Genomic DNA, 20,316 nt, shown 5'->3' on the forward strand with positions numbered 1-20,316 from the left:
ACCAAGTAATCAAATAAACTGCAAAGAACACATGAGCTATGAAGACATTTCTTCTTGGGACTTGTAAGCTACAGTACAGCAACATATTCAAACTCATTTTGGGCAAGGCTGGCACTGGAGTGTACTTCAAAAAGGATGATGACAGAATGCAGTTGAAAGCAGATGCACATTCCGTAGGTTAAGACGAGCGTTTGTTCGGTACCAAAGAGGAAAGATGTATACACGTTTGGTGAATTGCAGGCTGACTGAATGCAAATATAGGAATAAAGAAAGTGAAGCCTTAGCTTTTGGGAGAAAGTTGGATTTGATCACAGACCAAAATACTAGGGACTATATTTAGTCCGTAATCTAAACCTTCTGCCAGCACTGAACAATGGGTCCTAAGGCTGCAACCGTATGACTTCAAAGTACTACACGTCCCAGGCAAAAAGAACATCCACCGTCAAGAGACATCAAAAACATCAGGTGCAGGATCAGATGAGCATGTGAGGTCTGTAGCTGTAAGAGCGACACATAAAGCAGCCAGAAGACGCATCAGCCACTCATCCAGAGTTGATAGCGGTATGGAAAGCAATCATTAAAGGGTGATTGCATCACATTTTGAAAATAGTAAAGTGAATGCACCAACAGCAAATGAGCTGAAGCATTTTTCATAGTGCTACCTATGGAACACATTTGCTATTAGACATTAGGGATTTGGGAAGACACTTGAGCCACAAAAAAAAAAAAAACATTTTGCCAGGCAGACAGAGAACTAATGAACCAGAACTTTTTGAGGACAATGAGAAAACGTGGTCATAAACTATACTGATTTCTGTTGATAAAATATATTGCACTATATTACATTAGAGCTATTGGTTTTGTTTGCAACTGTTTTTCTTTGTTACAAAAATAACATGTACAAAATGTACAGAAATGTAATCGAAACTTGTACAGCTATACTGTAAATCTATACATAAACACACTTTTTCCTGGAAAATGGTGGCATCCGGTGAACAACATGGTTTGTGGCTTACAACACATTCCTACTGATGCTTTTATGACTATTAACAAGTCATTATTGCAATTTTGACAAAACCTCATCTGTTATCCAGATAACAGTATCTAAGTGACAAATCGGTAGAACTTGCAAAAGCAATGTTAAATACACTACAGAAATCAACGAGCCACCCATTGAGAATGAATATGAGATAATAACCTTAACACAACTGTAGTTCAACAACAAATCATAACAGTACTATAAAAGCAATGAAAGCCAGTGGGAGAACAGAACTCATCACTAATAAATATAATCAAAACTGGACCGGCAGAAGGTCTTGAATAAAAATGCGGATCAAAAGTACTGACCAGATGTTGAGAAGCTGCACACCGACCTGGAGATGTAGAATAGCAATGCCGTACAAAATAGAAGATCAAAGATATATGTAAATGTAAGGCAACATGTGTTTGATTCAGATACCATGTCTGATTGCAAATACTATTTTAGAAAGATTTCCAATCCACCAAGTTGTGCAGTACTGATAGGGCAGATAAAAGTTGAGCATGTTGGCCAAGCAATAAGCAGTGAATTATCGTCTACCACTGACTACCCAAAGGAAATGTTTTTTCCTGCAGCTCCAGGAAAAACATTGCACATAGGTTGCTCTTTCAGGAGTTCACAGTTAAGAGTGTGCAGTGATATTTCAATAGCTGTTTCTCCTAAAACTGTTACTTTTTAAGAAAAATCTGAAAAGCATGAGACTTAAAGGGTTAGTTCACCCAAAAATGAAAATTAGCCCATGAATTACTCACCCTCAAGGCATCCTAGGCGTATATGACTTCCTTCTTTCAGATGAATCCAATCGGAGTAATATTAAAAATTGTCTTTGATCTTCCAAGCTGTTTAATGGCAGTCAGCAGGTGTTGCAGTGCATCAGTCCAAAAGAAGTGAAATAAAGTGCATCCATCCATAATAAAAAGTGTCTCACACGGCTCCAGGGGGTGAACAAAGGCCTCCTAAATAATGGACTAATTTTCATTTTTGGGTGAACTATCCCTTTAAGCGAAGAGTAATTACTTAAAAAAATGTATAATGTTTGCTCTTAGTAATAAAATATTTTATTAATATAATCACAAAGATGACATTTCAAAATGAATTAAATTTGATTCTGTCTGTACTAAAAGCCAATTATTAAAAGATGCAAAATGATGCTAAAAATTCAGCTTTGAAATCACAGGAATAAATTACATTTTAAAATGTATTCAAATAGAGTTATTTTAAATAGTAAAAATATTTCAAAATTATACTGTTTTTGCTGTACTTTGGATCATTTTGGATTCACTTACAATGATAACAGAGCTTTCATTTTTGAGTCGTTTTTGGTAAAATGCATAAAAAAACAACATAAAATGACTTCTATGTCTAGCTGAATAGTGTTCTTTCTTAAGTTTACACAAATACAAATTGGTTGGTTGCCTCTCACTTACCTTCAGATCTTGTATTTTTGGGGTAAACACAGGCAACCGGCAGGCCAGTAACGGGCACCAGAACGGAGGCTTAGTCTTTTCATCATCCTCTACACACACCCAGCCAGGCAAGTTCTCCTCTCCTACACAAACGGTAATAAGCTTAGCCAGAGGCGCAATACTGTCACTGAAACTCAAAGCTTTTATACACATGAGAAAATGAATCCATGAAAATAATAAGTGAAAGATTCATGTCAACAATGTGTTAGTCATGTTTGAGATCCCACACTTACTCAGGGTGATTTTGGCCAGATGCAGGCGATTGACCCAGGAGATTTTGCTAATTGGACTGGGCGTACTGAAGACCACTGTGAAACTGACTGGACGGCCAGACCTGTCAAGAGATGTACGCACACACATATCCACAAACTCTGAAAATCCAAGACGGATTCAACACAATCAAAATCCAAGTGAAACAAAGCTTCTCTCGGTTCCACGCATGACTAAAATGAGTATGTTCAGCTCTATTTGTGCCAAGAGTCAAAATATTTTTTGTCTGCTACATGGCAACAACAAAAAAACTAAATTTGGTTTAATGCAGGGGTCTTCAACAGGGGGTCCACAATGGTACAACAGGGGGTCCGCCAATTACAGTTTGATCTCAAAATAATTGTTTAAAAAAAATGAAAATATGCATTAAACAATAATGAACTTATTTCAACCAAAGCTTTTATTGTGCTTCCCATGCTACAGTATATAAAGTAAACTGTAAAATAATGAATATGCTGCATTTATTTAAATAAAAATACAGCAAAAACTATAAATGTGACATATTATTGCAATTTAACATTACTTTTCTATTGTAATATATTTTAAAATGTAATTTATTCCTGTGATGATCCTTCAGAAATCATTCCAATATGCTGATTTGGTGCTAAAGAAACTTATCATCAATGTTAATAATAATAATAATAAAACATATTAAAGGCTGTATGTAACAGGGTTATCCACCCAGGGGGTTTTTGTCCTAAAAAAGGTTGAAGATCACTGCCTTAAACCATTATGGTCTATCAGACTTTAAGAAAGCTTAAATCTTAAAAGCTGTTCAGTCTGTGTTTAAACCTCCAACTGATCAGCAAAATTCTTTTGGCTCTGTGGACTGATAGAGTAACTCCAAAGAGCCTGTCCAAGACAAGTCCAAGACAAATCCAAGAAATCTAAATCCTTCTGGTACAAGTGTGATGAAATGAATGACTATGTTTCAGTCAGTGTAACTGTCACATCCACCCCCATTTGAGGGGAATTCAATGCGCAGCTCTATTTTGTGTAACCTGTGCCCACTGGCATCAGTGGGTAGTCGGCACTCACTTGTCAGGCTTCCCAGGAACCATCAGCCGTAGACGGCACTTGTTGGCACACTGGATCTCGTCCTCTTTGATGCGGATGAGCCTCTGAAGAGCCATGCACCAGTCCTGCCCCACCGTAGTGTTGAGATTCTGAACACGTACACAGTCACATTTACGGGAGACAGCTGTCAGACTGACTAAGAACCGGTTACCACACTTAGCACCCTGCTTTTTGACCTTTGCAACATAATTAGCACAAGGAGAGGTTAAAGAGCGAGAAAGCGACACAATAGTGTGCATTAATGCCCGCCCGGTTTTTCAGCGACGCTGGTTCTGGAAGTGTTTTTTCCATTCATTTTTCCCACAGGGATTTTAAAAAGCATTATAAGCCATGAACCAAACCAGCCAGCTCTGAGGTGAACCACAACATTAGAAACTTTGATTTGAAGTAAAAAAGTAACTGAAAATTGGACAAAAAGACAACAGTACAAGACTATTTACCTATCGTTGTTAAAAAGCAATTTCCCTATGGAGAAAACCGTTGCACACTATAGGACTGCGAATGGGTCGACTAGTCGATCACTGAGGTTGACCAGCATTTCTCCAGATTTTTTGTTTTTGATTTTCAAAATTTTTAGCAGGTGTGCTTTAAAAATAATTGATTTACAATGGAAACTTCATGTGGAGAGTGACAGCGTGCTGTGCTTTAGCGTGCTGTTAGACTGTCAGCGCGGTAAACTCTCTCAGAGAGGTTGCATCTCAAAATTCACCCCCTTGAAAGCACTGCAGCTACAGCCATCACAGCAGGGCTTTTGTTACAAATCCACCATCTTCAACAATACATTTCAAGACAATTACTGTCGGACTTCAAATCGCCTGCTGTGAGCAATGTTTCTGTTAGTATGCATAATCCTTTTTTTGTTTGAACAAGATTTGTGCAATAGAAGGTTGCAAATGTTTAGCGTATATATTTATAGTAGCTGTCAGTAAGGCTTGAATATTAGTCAGGGTGGACGTATATTTAATAATGAATGCAAGGTTGTGAATGATCCTATACTAGCAAAGCTAGTCAAAATAAACATCTGCAGAAATTATGCCACAAAATTAATGAAATTCTGAAAATATAAATACTAATCTGAAACTATAAAATTATTATTCATGAAATAAACTCTCATGTCATGTTTCAAACAATGTTTAAGGCTGCTCTGATGCTGCTTTTTTCACCCAAAAATGAATGTTCTGTTTATGTTTAAATTGACTTTTTTGAGAAAAGTGGTTTGTTTGATCTTTTTTGTGTTTCACAAATAATATAATGCATAACGAAGACAGAATTTTCATTTTTGGATGAATTATCCGTTTAAGGCCGACTAGTCATTTAGACTATTCGACTATGAAAATACATAGCTTTGCACAACCCTAACATGAAGGGAATTATTCACTAGCAGTCAGAAATTGATCAGGTGTGCGAAGCTGCGGATGATTAAGGACTTTACCTGGTATGATCCCTGCAGGGTGCCCACCAACAACGTGACTTCCTCCACCACAGAAAGATCATGCTGTAACTCCTGCAGGTCCTGATATAGCCGCGGTGGTCCCAGAAACAGCTTTCCTGAACAAATAACATTTCCATGATAATCAGTAATTTATATTCACATTAAAGCTTTTGGGTCTGAAATGATATGCCCCCAGCAAACTCTTGCAACGGAACGGCTGCGCTCAACTAACATTGTAATTCTGTGCAGTATTTGCATCAGGCTGAAAGCTCAAACACAGCAGGAAAGATGTAGAGAAGAGGTTGAACTTTCTGATGTAAGAAAAGAAGAAAAAAAGTCACCCAAGGACTTTCGGCTCATTTTATACTGGAATTAGACTCTCTGTTGTGTCCTCTGACTGTCAGTGTATATTTCCCCTGCTGGAGAGTATGAACTGGGTTTAACATTGAGCCCTGAGGAAACCTGAAGTCTGCTGAACAAGACGAATGCAGCAGAAGGACTGTGTACCGAAATTAGCTCTGAGATGATTTGTTAAAGGTATAGCTGGTATAACTGTGGGGAAATTGGAATTTCTTGTGTTTACCAGTGTTAGAGAACAGTACAAATCTATACAATAATTTACAAGGAGATTGAATATTAATACTATTAGACAGTGTTCCCTGCTCCACTATAATACAAACAATGCAACTAGTGTACTCTAATTAATTAATTTCCATTCCTTTACAATTCATAAATGACTCTTATGAGCCAGTTCTTTTAATGAAGCACACAAAAAGTTATTTTGAGAACACCACATCCAATAATGTTCAACTCGAACCAAGAAGCATTTAGTGTCAATTCTGACAGGCTGTTTATATTACAACATGTAGGTAAAGATAATACTATTATTATTATAAATAATATTTCTTAAAAATAATGCAATGATGATATTTGAATAAATTAAAATGACAAAATATTTTACATTTTTAAAAAGAAAAGAAAATGATATAAAATATTAAGAGTTAAAGAAAATAAAATGATATAAAATATTAAGAATTTAATCTTCAAAATATTACAATGTGTGTGTATGTATATACATATACTGTATATCTCATATATCATATATCTAAATCTATCTATATATCTATGTATCTAGACAGACAGACAGACAGATAGATAGATAGATAGATAGATAGTTTGGGTTCAAGGCTGCAATTATTCAAAAATACAATAAAAACTGTAATATTTGAAAATATTACTACACTTTAAAACAACTTTTCTATTCTATATGATCCAGCTTTACCATCTACATCTAAAAACCAAGTTCTTTATTTTAGCTATGCTCCTCTAACCACATGAAAGGAGCACTCTTTAAAAATAGCAACCTTGAGAGTTGGTGGAGCTCAGGCGCTTGCTTCCACTCTGCTGGTAGATGCTGTCTTTACACTGGGGGGTCTCCTGGCCCACCTCCACCACTTGCACTTGCAGCAGGGGTGCACTCCATTTAACTGCGTATTTTGGACCGATGGGGACTAGGCTGCTGATATCTGGTGGGCCTCTGATTAAATACAAAAGCATTACTTTAAGATTGCACAAAAAAGTCCGACTCACAATTACAAATAACACATAATCAGATGGCGTCTGAACGATAGTGACGGAGATCCAGGAATCAGACAGGCAATTAGAGCTTTGTGATCAGAAAGATTCCCAGAGAGCCTCACACCCTACTGTGATTTCAGGAAATTATTATTCATGTTTATACATGATTTGCATTGAGAACCGTTCGATGAGATTGAAGAATGCAGAAGAACTTTGAAGCCAGTGTAAAATCATTCTGATCCGAAGTCTTTGAAAACAGCATGACCCAGTGGTCATTAATGAAAAAACCTGGCAGATGTGAGAATGTTACCTTGGATCCTCAAAGATGTTATCAATGCCCGTTTCAGTGTATCTATGTGTCAGTTGAGAGGGAGTTAATAAGGAGATGGCCTTAATTCATAAATTATGAGCAAGTAACTGAATTCTAATTTTCTGTAGCAATTAACTGTATTCATTTATTACTTTATGCTAATTAGCCCAGAAATGAAACGTATGTCATCATTTACTCACACTCATGTCATTCCAAACCCTTATGGCTTTCATTCTTCTGTTAAACACATAAGAAAAGTTTAGGCAGGATGTTTGCACTTCTCTTTTCCACACAACAAAAGTAAATAGTGACCTCCAAAGATTACATTAAAGTATCATAAAAGTAGATCATTTGAATCATGCACTATCTAACAATTCTTCTGAAGCCATATGATAGCTTTTAATTTAAGATTATTTACAGAAAATTCTCTCGCCCCACCAAACCTCATTTGTGCAATTTAAACATGTACATATGTAAGCATGCATATGTACATATTTAAATCTGGCATTTGAAATCTGTTATGAAACCAGCAGAGAACCAATGACTTCAAATTATGTCAAACCTGATGTGACATGTTTTGACATGCCGGATTTGAACATGAATGAAATTTGAGAGATGTGTCAGAGGAGGACATTATCAGTGAAAAACAACTTTAATTTTGTCTTTTCCTCAGAACGAAGCTATAATACGGCTTTAGATGACTTGGAATATAGCATATGAGTCATATGAACTACTTTTATGGTGCCTTTTGTCATCATTTTCTTAGCTTGACAGCTCTAGGTCACCAGGTTCTTTCATTATATAAAAAAGCAGCATGAACATTTTGCTAAACCTCTTTTTTATTCCAAACAAGCGTCAGTAAATGATGACAAAATTTTCATTTTTGGGTTAACAGCTTTCTTAATGAGTTGTGATGTGCACATATGAGAGGACTGCTTACTTCACATTGATGTTTGCACAGACGAGCATGTCATTCAGGAGGAAGACTTTGCGCTCCTTAGACTTGAGGACTTGACCTTTCTCGCCATAGACGGTCTCAATCAGTGTCTCAGACAGAATCAACTGCTTCTGATCCGAGTTCAGTTGCTGTAAAAAAAAATAAACAGTTTTAAAAAGTAAATGAATATATCCACACCATGATAGAACACTTGTATCACCTGTATGTCTGGGCTCTTCAGTTTAGATTCTTGACTTTGAAGTAATGTCTTTTGATTGATCTTCATCATGTTAATTTCATTCCTATTCTCACACTAACATCCTTGAATGTAACACATTTGCAACTGAACAAATACAGAGGTTAGAGTGATGCAACCTTTGGGGATTCAAAAACTGCTTATTTGCATATGATAGGAGTTGAACGACTTCTGATTTTTTAAAGTCGACTTTTATGTGATGAAAGTCGAGGCGAAGTCGACTAGTCGCTGATGACGTCATTAATGAACAAATAAGTCTGGAGCTGTGATAAACACCTTGTGCACAGCTATGGCATATGACACAGCGCTGCCCACATGGCTATTGCTCCTATAACAGCTCATTCTAATTTATTGAGATGCACCTGTATGTGTGCATTGCAGCTGCTGAGGGAAGTGGGAACGCTCTAGTGCAGTGGTTCTGAACCAGGGGGCCGGGGCACACTAGGGGTCACAGGATGAATTAAAAGATCTAAATGAATATATTATTATTATTAATATAACTTATATTAATATTAATATATAACATCAGTCATTTTAGCTTAATTAAAATGCATACAAAAAAAGCATACAAACTGAATGTAAAGTAAATCCTATTACTTTGTTTCCTCCTCAATGCAAACATGCAGATCTTGAACCTTCTGAAATTCCTAAATAAATTATTTAAATCAATTTAAAATGTTTGTCTTCAGGATTATAATTTAGCATCTCACTAATAGTGGGTAGAAAGTAATAAGCAAAAAATGCAGTTAACTGAATACAAAGTAAATAATTTTCAGATAATAAATAATTTTCAGAAAATATTTTACCTTCTTTTGGAATTAGACTAAAACGACAGAATATTTTACATTTACATTTAGTCATTTTGCAGACGCTTTTATCCAAAGCGACTTACAATCATACATTTTATACTGTATGACATAAAAGCAAATTTCATTTTGCAAACAACATGTAAGTATAATACAAATAAATTTAAACTGACAAATGTTTGCTTTCTAGTTTATATTTAAACATTAATTTTAAGTGGAAAGAAAGAAATACACAAAAATATGCTGTTAACTCAATACAACAAATACTCTTTCATAAATAATCTAGTAAATAAAAGTAAATATTCTAGAGAATTTTTTAATAACTTTTTTTGGCTTGACAGTATATGACAGTATAAACAATATGTTGTCTTTTCACATTTGCTATAGTTGACTTTATACAATATTTTAGGAAGGGCGAGCAGATAGATGACCTCAGAGATAACAGACATGAAATGAAACACAAAACTTTTGATATAAGGGGGTCTTTAATAGCTGCTACTAAAATTACTTTCACTGACAACCCGCCACCCTGGCGAGGAAACATCTTTGTCAAAGCTATTTCTAGAAAGAGGAAATGTGGAAAATAGCAGTTTGATCACACTGACAGCTCATGTCCTTTCACACTGCCTGCCAAATTATCTTGTAAAGCCATATCATTGTGTTTTTGGGTTGGTAATGCTTTGAAGTGTGTGTTTGTAGTAAAGTGGTCTCTGACCTTACTGAGGTTACGGTCGCTGACGCTGCGAGTGAGCTGTTGGATTTCAGCGAGCTGCTCGGCCAGCCGTTTCTGCTCGTTCAGCTTCTCGGCGAGAGTCTCGAGCTCAGTGAGGGCCAGCTGCAGCGGCAGCCTGTCTTGATGCCCCACAGGGGTGTTTTTCAGCATGTCCTGTGAAACACAGACAGATAAATCTGCATATATTCAGTAATTACTACCTAATTTGTCATTTAGCCAAATTAAGCCATTTAGACCTTATTACAAGGTCCCCTGCAAGCAAATTATGTTAAGTGGCATGCTCAAAGCCAGAAAAACCATGAACTGTGGGATATACGCAAATAACAATCCAGTTACCAGTTTAGAATTTTACTTTACTCAGTTAACATTTGTTAATTCTATTTCTTGGCAGCCTTTCTGTAATCGCTCTAATTTAGCTATTTCAGCTCATTTTTTAACTGTAGTCTCAAACACATTTTAAACAACCATGCTATAGTACACCCTCTATATGAACTCAAATGTCCCAGAAAAACAGCCAGTGGTAAAAGCCTCAGCACCCCAGAGATTACATACAAATGAAGTCATTGAATATAAGACTGATTTAATGACAAAAAATCCTTGCAGAACTTGACTTTTGCTTCTGTAGTAAAATAAGAAAGTCTTATACAAGTAATCAGCATACACAAGGGATTTCATCAGGGTTAAGTTTTACATATGTGAGCGTTATCTGCACAGTCTTTCACTTCCCCATGTGTAACAGTCTGAGGAAATTCCACCATTATAAAAATCTTATTTGTCATTCGTCATTAGCTTTGTGTGTGTGTGTTTGTGTGTGTGAGAGAGAGAGTGTGTTTGGAGCTTTCGGAGTACTAACCTGCAGTAGGAGTATGAACTGAGGAAAGCGCTGAATTGGTTTGACCATCAGGCCATAAAGAGTGATTCTGTCTGTACTGGCAGCCTGCTTCTTCTGCAACCCAGAAGAACACAAAAACAGGTCAGAAAAGACAGGGACTAGACTAGACTAGATTAGTGTAAATGCAAGTGCAGCTTTCCCATACAAACAGTGAACAATTAGCAGTGGGTTGAGAAGTTCACCTTGAGAAACTCCAAGAATGCTGGCTTGGACATACAAGCTTTCTTGATAAGAGCCATAGCACTGGTGAAGTTGTTGACATAGTCGCTGTATACATCTAGCACCATTGACTTGGAAAACTGGAGGAGATGAAAACAATGATCAGCTCAGTGGCAGACATAACAATCCACAGCTCAGACATAGCATAAGATCCATGTACTTCGAGACCCAATGCTCTGTAATCTACACACTTTCGAGAAAAAAGGTACAAAGTTGTCACTGGGGCAGTTAAACATCTTTATATCTTATTTATCCCTAAATGGTACATTTTAGTACTTTAACGTTACCTAAAGTGTATATATTAGTACCATTTGAAAGGGTATTATAACTGTCAATATGAAGGGACTATTTGCAAGACTGTTCTGCATTTACTGATCAAACGTTATGTGCTCAGTTGCAGAGCATAGTCTGCATCATGCAGAGGAAATTAGCACACTTTTAATAGAACTGCTGACTACAGGATGTTCCGATTTTCCATCTGCAAAGATCTCTCATCACAGAAACAAAAGAAAGTGAGTCATGTTAGGTTATAAATACAGAACATTATAAAGTCCAACTGACTTTGATAAGCAGATCTGACAACCCTTATGCAAAAATCTTCATCTTAACGTGAAGGGGAATACAAAAGGTTATATTTGTGGCCATACAAATCAGCTGGATCAATGCTATGCAACTGTGCAGTGTTTCAAATCAAAAACAAGTGTGAAAAAAATTAGAGGCAAATCAATGAAATCTTAAAGTCTTTGTAACCAAAGCAAAAAAAGAAAGCTCAATGAACAAAAAAACAGAAGCTGTAAAACACACCACAGATTGAACGTTTTAGTAGAACAACAGGAGACGTACTGAAGCAACAAAAAGGTCTCCGATTTTCTCAGTATTATCCCATTCTGCTACACGGGAGGCCAGAGCAATCTGAAACATGGAGTGACACTGCAGGATCTCCTTCAGCCTATAAAAAATAGGCTGGATCTTCTTCAAGCTCAGGATCCGGGGCTCCGCCTCCATCAAAGGCTTCTTATATTCCTAAAATATAAATTCAGATGGTAGGTATGAGTGAGTCTGGTCAGGATGTTCAGCTTGGGTTTTTATCTCTCTGTTGATTAAATAAAAAAAAAAATCACATCTGTTTTTGTCAGTTTAATATAATACAATAGAATTAATGAATCTCCCAGCTTTAATAGCACAATAAGATAAAGGGTGTATTCATAAATTTTGTCTTTACCCTGCAGAAAGAAAAGTGCAAACCACCCTGCCCAAGAAGGTTAGGATGGTCAGTTTTACATCTTTAGGCTGAGGGACCAGCTGGCTAACCAGATTAAGACCAGCAAAATACCTTACGCAATTTTTTTTAACAGGGTATATTTTCCCTCTTGTGTTATATTCCTAATTTTGCCCTCCTTTACACTTCATTAAGAAATTTGAGGAATATTTCTGTTTCTTGCATTATTAGAAAAGTGATCATTCAGAATCCTGATATAGTATTACAGTCATATGTAATGTCATAATTGTGTCACTGACCAGCAGGATCCTCTTGAGTGAGTCTAAGTAGCTTCTTTCACTCTGGATGATAGAGCCAAGAATATGACGCCTGACAACCTGTGACATACAAAATAATGCAAAATAGGAATTTGAATTCAATTAGGTTAACTGACAGCAAATCAGTGGCTTAATATGCTCCTATGCTTACCAAGGCAGCAGTAAAATACAGTAATACAGTTAAATATAACTACAAATGAACATAGCTGTTTTCCGTTTTAATATATTTTGAAAAGCCATTTATTCCTGTGATGCCAAACCCATTACTTCAGTCTTCAGTGTCACATGATCCTTCAGAAATCATTCTAACACACTGATTTGGTGCTCAAGAAACATTTCTTATTATTATCAATGTTGAAAACAGCTGTGCTGCTGAATATTTTTGCAAAAAAACCCAAAATATATATTTTTTCAGGATTCTTTGATGACTAGAAAGTTTTAAAAATTAAGAACAGCATTTATTTGAAATAGTTTTTTGTAACATTGTCTTTGTCACTTTCGATCAATTTAATGAATCCTTGCATAATAAAGGTATTACTATCTTTCAAAAATAAACAAATCTTACTGACCAAAAGTATTTTTAAGGTAGAGTATGTAAATATGTCATAAATGAGCAGGACACGTATGATACTGACAGTAATGTAGGCCGATTCACGCTTAAGTACATACAAACACGCACCTGTTGGCTACTGAGCCCTTCTGGCATTGGAGAAAGTTGAGGTGGTGGATGTTTGAGTTCAGATACAGTCACATCCAGATATCCAGAATCTTCCTCTGTGTCATCTGCACATTGAGAGTCAAAAGCACAGTTAAACTCCTCATTCCCACTGGCATCTACTTTTCCAATACCTTCCATCTCGGCTCACTTCTCCCTCTAGGTAAACACTATTCTGTAGCTCTGTAATAACATGCCACTTGCTATCTCAGAATAACTCAAACATTCAAAGAGGCATCTAGTCTCTAGCATTGTTTCTATACTGTAACCTACCAGGTGTCAGAAAAAAACACCAGACACTAACAAGAGGAAATGAGAGTCAAAAAGTCAAACCTGTGCAGTCTTTTTTACTCAGGAAGGACACTTTTCGCATCATGGCTATTTTGGTCTTTTCCAGTCCATCTTTCGTGCCATTCCTAGCTGCTTTCATGAGCTGTTGAACCTATGGGAGGAAAGAGAGATCAGTTGAGTGCATAAGATGACAGCAAGGAACAAAATGATTCAGCAAAACTAAAAGAGAAGAGATAAATTCCTGTTTGTGGATCAGTGTGTTCAGCAGCACCAGGACAAACCCTCAAGGTCCCTCTCTGCTCAGTTGCAGCACTCAGTGAATTTCACAGTTTCATTTTCATCGTACAAAAATTACTCTGAGTCTCCACTGTACAATGATTAGCATGATGGAATACTATAACTACTAGCTATATATGAATTTTGGTGAACAGTTGAAATTGCAACTAAATCTACATAATCTAGATTTAGTCTAATGTGTAATATAACACTGATCCTTAAAACTGAGACAAAACATGCTGCAGAGCTTACTGCTTCTTCCATGTGCACTTTCCTTGTCATGTCTTTGAAAGAAGTTTCCTATTTTCATCCATTCTCAAAATTAATAACATTTAAACAGTTATATTCAGAACAATTTTTACAAGTTAAAATGACTGTTTTTTTATTTTAATATATTCTAAAAAGTAATTTATTCCTTGTATGGCAAAGCTGAATTTTCAGCATTATTACTCCAGTCTTCAGTGTCACATGATCCTTCAGAAATCATTCTAATATACTGATTCGGTGCTCAGGAAATATTTATTTTTATTATCAATGCTGAAAACAGCTTTGCAGCTTAATATTTTTGTGGAAACCATAATTTTTTTGCAAAAAAATGTTTGCATTTTTTCAGGATTCTTTGGTAGAAAGTACATTTATTCATAAAAAGTAAAGACATTTATATTGTTACAAAAGATTTCTGTCACAATTGATCAGTTTATTGCATCCCTGCTAAATAAAAGCATTTTTAAAAAAATACAATATATTTAGAAATATTACTTAAAATATATTTTGAATATCACATAAGTATTACATGCAAGAGCCATTTTGTTTGTCTGATGTTACTAATTATTAACTGAACTTAAAATAGAGGAAATTCTAAAATTCTAAAAAAAAAAGTCTAAAATCCAAAACAATTCCTTTATGGAGCTGACATATCACAGTTATGACAGAAAATATATGCACAGTCATTCATAAGTTTTGTCACATGTCTCAAGTATCAGTGATAACCACACACCCACCACTCTATAATTGTACCTTAATGTCATAGTTTTGTTTGAGTTGGCAGACATCTCGAGCCCCTAACCGCATGGCTAGCTCACGCCTGGTCTGCACGCAGCGTTGCTTCAGACGTCGTACATCTGGGGAAATCTATATCCATTACCGCAAAGCCATGTCCACAGGCGGTACGGGGGGTGGGGGTTGAAATATATCAGTGCATAAAGAAAGATGGCAAAAAAAGAGGGGAGAAGGAGGAAAACAATGAGATTGAGGGAGTGACAAACACAGGCAGACAGTGATAACATCAAGGCCAACAACAGAGGGAACTGAAGACAGACATAACAGCGTGAAGAAGACCAGAGATTTAGCCTCAGAGAGTGTCTGTCTCGGTTCACGGTACTAAAACTTCACACATCAAACAGCTCTACTACTCACAAATTATTCCTTAAAAAGAAGTACCCAAGTTCAGACTGCAGTCTGGTTAGTTTAGTTAAGGCTTTCTGTACCTGTTTTCATGCATGATGTGCAACATCTGTGGATTAAGACCTGATCCTCTCAGCATGCATCAACAGACATTAACTAAGAACAGGAACAAGGTAAACCCAGCAAGAAAGGAGAACTGAAAGAAACCAAGTGCCAAAAAAATCCTTTCCTTTTTTAAAGTTGAAGTGTGTAATTTCTGCTCTACTAGTATCACTGAACAGAATTAGCATAAATAGTGATTGTTTTCAAACAGGTTTCAATCACGCTCCTATCAGCCACTGGTCAGACAGATCAATAGCCCTGCCCCTACACATACACACGCCATTGGCTAAGCTAATGCTGGGCAGCATGAATAGAGCACTGTTTTGATATGGCTTTTGACTAACAATGCAGAATATGTAATTTAATCATTTTATTACTTATTTAGAGAGATTGGATAATAAATGGGCAGTGTATTTGTACCTTATTGCGGGTGGGCTGCTTGGTCTCGCTGTCTGACTGCTCGTCGTAACTCTCAAACTCACTGGAGCCCCAGCCGTTGTCTATCAGTCCGGACTCACCAGACCTCTGCACCTCCTCGTAGATCACATCATCCCCTAAAAAATAATCACGAAAAAATATGAGGAAGGAGGAAGTAAGATGTCCTGAGTCAAGATACATCTAAACCGGAAACATACTGTACATGGGTTGGTTGGTATAGGCAAATTACTACAGGGTGAAAATAAACCGTGCTATATGAATGCACTGACTGTAGAATTATTGCTCTGAGTTTGCACTTTATTAGCATCTGCACTTTTTTGGTTCTGGGTCGCATGGCCTCCTCAAACTCATGAATGCCCCTAGTGAGTTCAAGTACCCCGTTCAATGGCCAAGGCTGGAAGATCTGTCACCTTCCTTAGAGAATTTATGTATATTTGTTTGTTTCAGATGTTTCTTCAAAGAGTCCTTCATGCAGATATAACAGGCCAGGAAGTTTAACTTGACTAGAAGGAAATGTCTGAAATCTGATTCTTGGTTGCAAACACTGCAAATCTGTGCACGGTTTGTAACATTTTGGAGTATAATCGGAATAAAACAGATAATGCTCTGGCAGAAAATTACCAGTACATTTCTGTGTTAAGTTTGCGGATATTTCCTTCAACCCATAGATCACAACACAGTGTAATATGCAGTGCTGCTTGAAAGTTTGTGAACCCTTTAGAATTTTCTATATTTCTGCATAAATATAACCCTAAACGTCATCAGATTTTCGTCCAAGTCCTGAAGCAGACCCAATCAAACAAATCAATAAGAATTATTTGAGATATTCAATAGCTCTCAAGTGAGAATTTTCCTATGGGTGATGACATTACTGATCTGGACAGATGACGCCCACAGTCAGACACTGACCTGCATCTGGTGGCGTGATGTTCTCACAAGGCACATCATCGTAGATGACCTCTGAGCGAGCAGGAGGAGCTGAGATCTGCTTCAGTTGTTCAGAGGGTGAATTTTCATCTGATTCAGGAACGGCTTTCCCTTGAGGAGCGAGACCTAGAGTGTCAACAAAAACTTCTAAATACATCTAATAAACTCTATTACATAAAGGATAATAGACTCTTAATAGAACTGTTTGATGGATACTTGAGCATATTCTAAGCAAGCACGAATAACAAAAAAAGGATAGGATACTACTTTAAGTGGGAGGGACATTGGGTTTAGGATCTAATTTGAAGCACAATAACGGCAAACATCATTTGATAATCATTCATCAGAACCTCAGCGATGTATTAAAAGAATAGTTCAACCAAAAATGACAATTTTGTCATCCTTTACTCACTCTCATGTCATTCCAAACAAGTTTATTTTTTTTATGGTGAACACAAAATAAGATATTTTGAAGAAGCAAACAATTGTTGGTCCCCATTGATTTCCATGTTTGTTTGTTTGTTTATTTTCTTCTTAATGCCATTCCAGCATCTATGGCTATATTCATGGCAAGAACCAGTTGATCTATACACAAGTCGATCCATGCACAAGCCTGTTATACACACACAAGTCGGTGGGGACAATTTAGAATCTTCAATTCACCTAACCTGCATGTCTTTGGGCTGTGGAAGTGGGACCATTGATTTGCATAGTAGGGAAAGAAATTCTATGGAAGTCAATGGGGACCATCAACTGTTTGATTACCAGCATTCTTCAAAATATTTTCTTTTATGTTCAAAATAAGAAAGAAACTGGCATGAGGGTGAGTACATTTTCATTTTTTGGTGAACTATCACTTTAAGCTAAGTGCTGGTTGAGAAACTGAGTGCAAATGAAATTCAGCCATGATTAGCACAGAAAAGCACATTAACAATCCTTTTGACATAGATTTGAGCTTGCATTCTGACAACAGCACTAAAAATAACAAACATACTCCTACACGAACGGCAGATTGACAATACTTGTCTGTACTGTGACAGTGTGTACAAGATTTGTTGACAACCTCTTTTTACCTAATGAAGTCGCCTGCTGAGTCTCCCCCACGGGAACTTAAAATATCTCAAAGTGAAAGGTTCTTTAAACTGTTTAGGCCTCTGAATATCTTAAGGATATATCGAGACTACTGTCTGGGATGTCAGAGGGAGATCATTTAAAATTCTGAGAACACGTTAATTAGGAGTAGGAGTACAATATAAATATCTTTCTTGGGAATATTCCAGGTTAAACCCAAGTTAAGCATCCGTGGCATGCTGTTTACCACAGAAAATCATTTCTTATCTTGCAGTTTGTAAAAATGTGCGAAACATTATGGCAATCTATGGGGAAACAGTTGCATTTCTGTCATCGCACTTGCATAAGTGCATTTCTCTCAACATGTGCGGCTCAAAATTATTTTCTGCAATAATCAACATCTTGTCACAGATGTTGTTGATATAGCTTTACTTGTATTTTTATGTGGCTTTGTAGACAACAATGATTGTCAGTGTGATGTTGCACATAAGTAAATGTTTATACACTGAGGAAAAGACACAAAGATCTAAAAGGGTGTAGAAATGACAGCAGCAGGGAGTGGATATAGAAGCCAATTCTCGTTATTAGTCATGACACAGCAACAGCCTGTATTTATAGTTGCAATAAGTCTATCTACAGCCTAAAACGTCAGTACTATGATGCCAAAATACTCCAACAGTAATACTCCAACAAAAAAGACTTGACTGGGTTGCTAATTATTCCTGAATGTTGTTAAACAAAAGGTTCAAAAGGATCAAGACATCTAACTATGATCTATGTAAAGGATAATGTAAAGTCAGCTGGTTATTATTGCAAAATAGACCGTTTATTATTACACGGCTACTGATCAAACAAATAAATACACTACCATTCAAAAGTCTGAGGTCAGTAGGATTTTATTTTTAAAGAAATTAATACTTTTATTTGGCAAGGTTGCCTTAAATTGATTGAAAGTTCCCAATATTTATATTTCAAATAAATGCTGGTCATTTGAACTTTCTATTCATCAATGAATCCTGAAAAAAGTATCACGGTTTCCACAAAAGTATTATGCAGTCATTTTGATTTGTTTGTTTTCAATATTGAAAGTAATAAATCAGCATATTAGAAGGATTTCTGAAGGATCATGTGGCACTGAAAACTGGAGTAATGGCTGGTGAAAATTCAGCTTTGCCATCACAGGAATAAATACAATTGTACAATATATTAAAATAGAAAACAGAGTTATTATAAATTGTAATAATATTACAAGTTTCTGCTATTAAAAATGGTCAACTATAACATACAAAACAATCAACTTAGCAGTAAGACGAACACTGCAACTATTGCAGTAATATGAAAATGTATATCCTCTGAGGTAATTATCAATACAATTAATAACTGAGAAAAAAGAAGCTGCCAGTTGCATCTTGCAAGAGAGAGCAAGTCTGCCATGACACAAGAGACAAGAACGTAGCTCCAGTTTAATTTACCAATATGAGCAGACGGATTATACAGTACTGCCATGGGCGACACAGAATATTAGGAAATATCAGACGGCTGAAGGTGGGGACTGACCAATCAGAATCAAGTATTCCAGAGAGCCGTGTAATAGACAAAGGAGATCTACAGTCAAATACAAAAACGGCACAGCTATTCCAACTGTCCTGGGGAGTGGGGATTGTACCTTTATGCAGTCGCAGAGTGAGCTCTGAAACCACACTGAACCATTCCCGAGAGTAGACTGGGGCTGCACACACATAGCAGAGATTGTTTAACAGCCAAGGGACACGGCTTTGAAGTCACTTCTACTATGGCCGTTGAATTGTTGACGCTACCAGGACTTCTCAAAATCATGCCAAGTAGTTTGTTAGTTTACATGAAGTATTTGGAACATGCATACAGTTGTTTCCAATGCAGATTTCACAATTTAGGAATATAATGAATTATATTGACAAGGGATTTTATATTCACTGTATGATTTTGTTTGCTCAATCACTTGTTTGTTGTGTTATTTGATTGGATTGCAACAGAATTTTAAAAAAATAATCTCCAAATAATCTGATTTATTAGGCTGAACCAAGTGTGGACATTTGGCATGGGTGTGTTGTTTTCTTTCCCGTGAGATTCCTGTGGGTCTGGATTGGATAATTCATTGCTATTTTTCAGATCTCTGATTTCCATGCTGATTTGTGCATTAGTGTGGATTTACAGGAAGGCATGGCACAGCCCCTTTACAGAGCCACCAACCTGTCGGAGCATGTTTGTGGGGAGACTTCTGGATAGCTGTATAGAGGCACTCTGGCCCAAAATGTGAACCTGGAGATACATTTTCAAACAGATTTGTCAGATTTAAGTACTGAAATGCCTTCCCAGCCACATTTAATCCCAAACGCCATGGAAAAAGGCTGAAACACTGCTGAGCTTTGTTTCCGTTTTGTGAATCGAATCAATGTTGATATTGTAGTACGTTTACAATGTCCGTTTGAAATTTCAACATTGACTTAACTATATTTTCTTAACTGTTTTTTTTTTTTTTTTTTACAATTTTTAAAATTAAAA

The 20,316-nt window shown here is 36.6% G+C and overlaps 1 protein-coding gene across 5 annotated transcripts in view; it reads right to left on the reverse strand.

The window, feature by feature from the left end:
* Positions 1 to 20,316, reverse strand: part of LOC107703072 (rho guanine nucleotide exchange factor 10-like protein) — a 41,767-nt gene that overhangs the window by 11,909 nt on the left and 9,542 nt on the right. For 4 of the 5 annotated variants that reach the window (XM_016505585.1, XM_016505584.1, XM_016505583.1 and 1 more), the window contains 17 exons: positions 19,442 to 19,504; positions 16,687 to 16,830; positions 15,760 to 15,893; positions 14,851 to 14,964; positions 13,600 to 13,708; positions 13,231 to 13,334; positions 12,534 to 12,611; positions 11,859 to 12,038; positions 10,979 to 11,095; positions 10,758 to 10,850; positions 9,887 to 10,057; positions 8,113 to 8,258; positions 6,649 to 6,821; positions 5,285 to 5,400; positions 3,814 to 3,941; positions 2,739 to 2,839; positions 2,467 to 2,588 (listed from right to left, as the gene is read on the reverse strand). In XM_016505585.1, coding sequence (XP_016361071.1) covers positions 2,467 to 2,588; positions 2,739 to 2,839; positions 3,814 to 3,941; positions 5,285 to 5,400; positions 6,649 to 6,821; positions 8,113 to 8,258; positions 9,887 to 10,057; positions 10,758 to 10,850; positions 10,979 to 11,095; positions 11,859 to 12,038; positions 12,534 to 12,611; positions 13,231 to 13,334; positions 13,600 to 13,708; positions 14,851 to 14,964; positions 15,760 to 15,893; positions 16,687 to 16,830; positions 19,442 to 19,504 — 2,093 coding nt within the window. The remainder of the gene's footprint in view (positions 1 to 2,466; positions 2,589 to 2,738; positions 2,840 to 3,813; positions 3,942 to 5,284; positions 5,401 to 6,648; positions 6,822 to 8,112; positions 8,259 to 9,886; positions 10,058 to 10,757; positions 10,851 to 10,978; positions 11,096 to 11,858; positions 12,039 to 12,533; positions 12,612 to 13,230; positions 13,335 to 13,599; positions 13,709 to 14,850; positions 14,965 to 15,759; positions 15,894 to 16,686; positions 16,831 to 19,441; positions 19,505 to 20,316) is intronic. The other variant, XM_016505586.1, reaches the window with a different exon arrangement.

The sequence above is a fragment of the Sinocyclocheilus anshuiensis genome, unplaced genomic scaffold, assembly GCF_001515605.1.
Source record: "Sinocyclocheilus anshuiensis isolate Anshui unplaced genomic scaffold, SAMN03320099.WGS_v1.1 scaffold883, whole genome shotgun sequence".
In the NCBI taxonomy this organism is placed as follows: Eukaryota; Metazoa; Chordata; class Actinopteri; order Cypriniformes; family Cyprinidae; genus Sinocyclocheilus; species Sinocyclocheilus anshuiensis.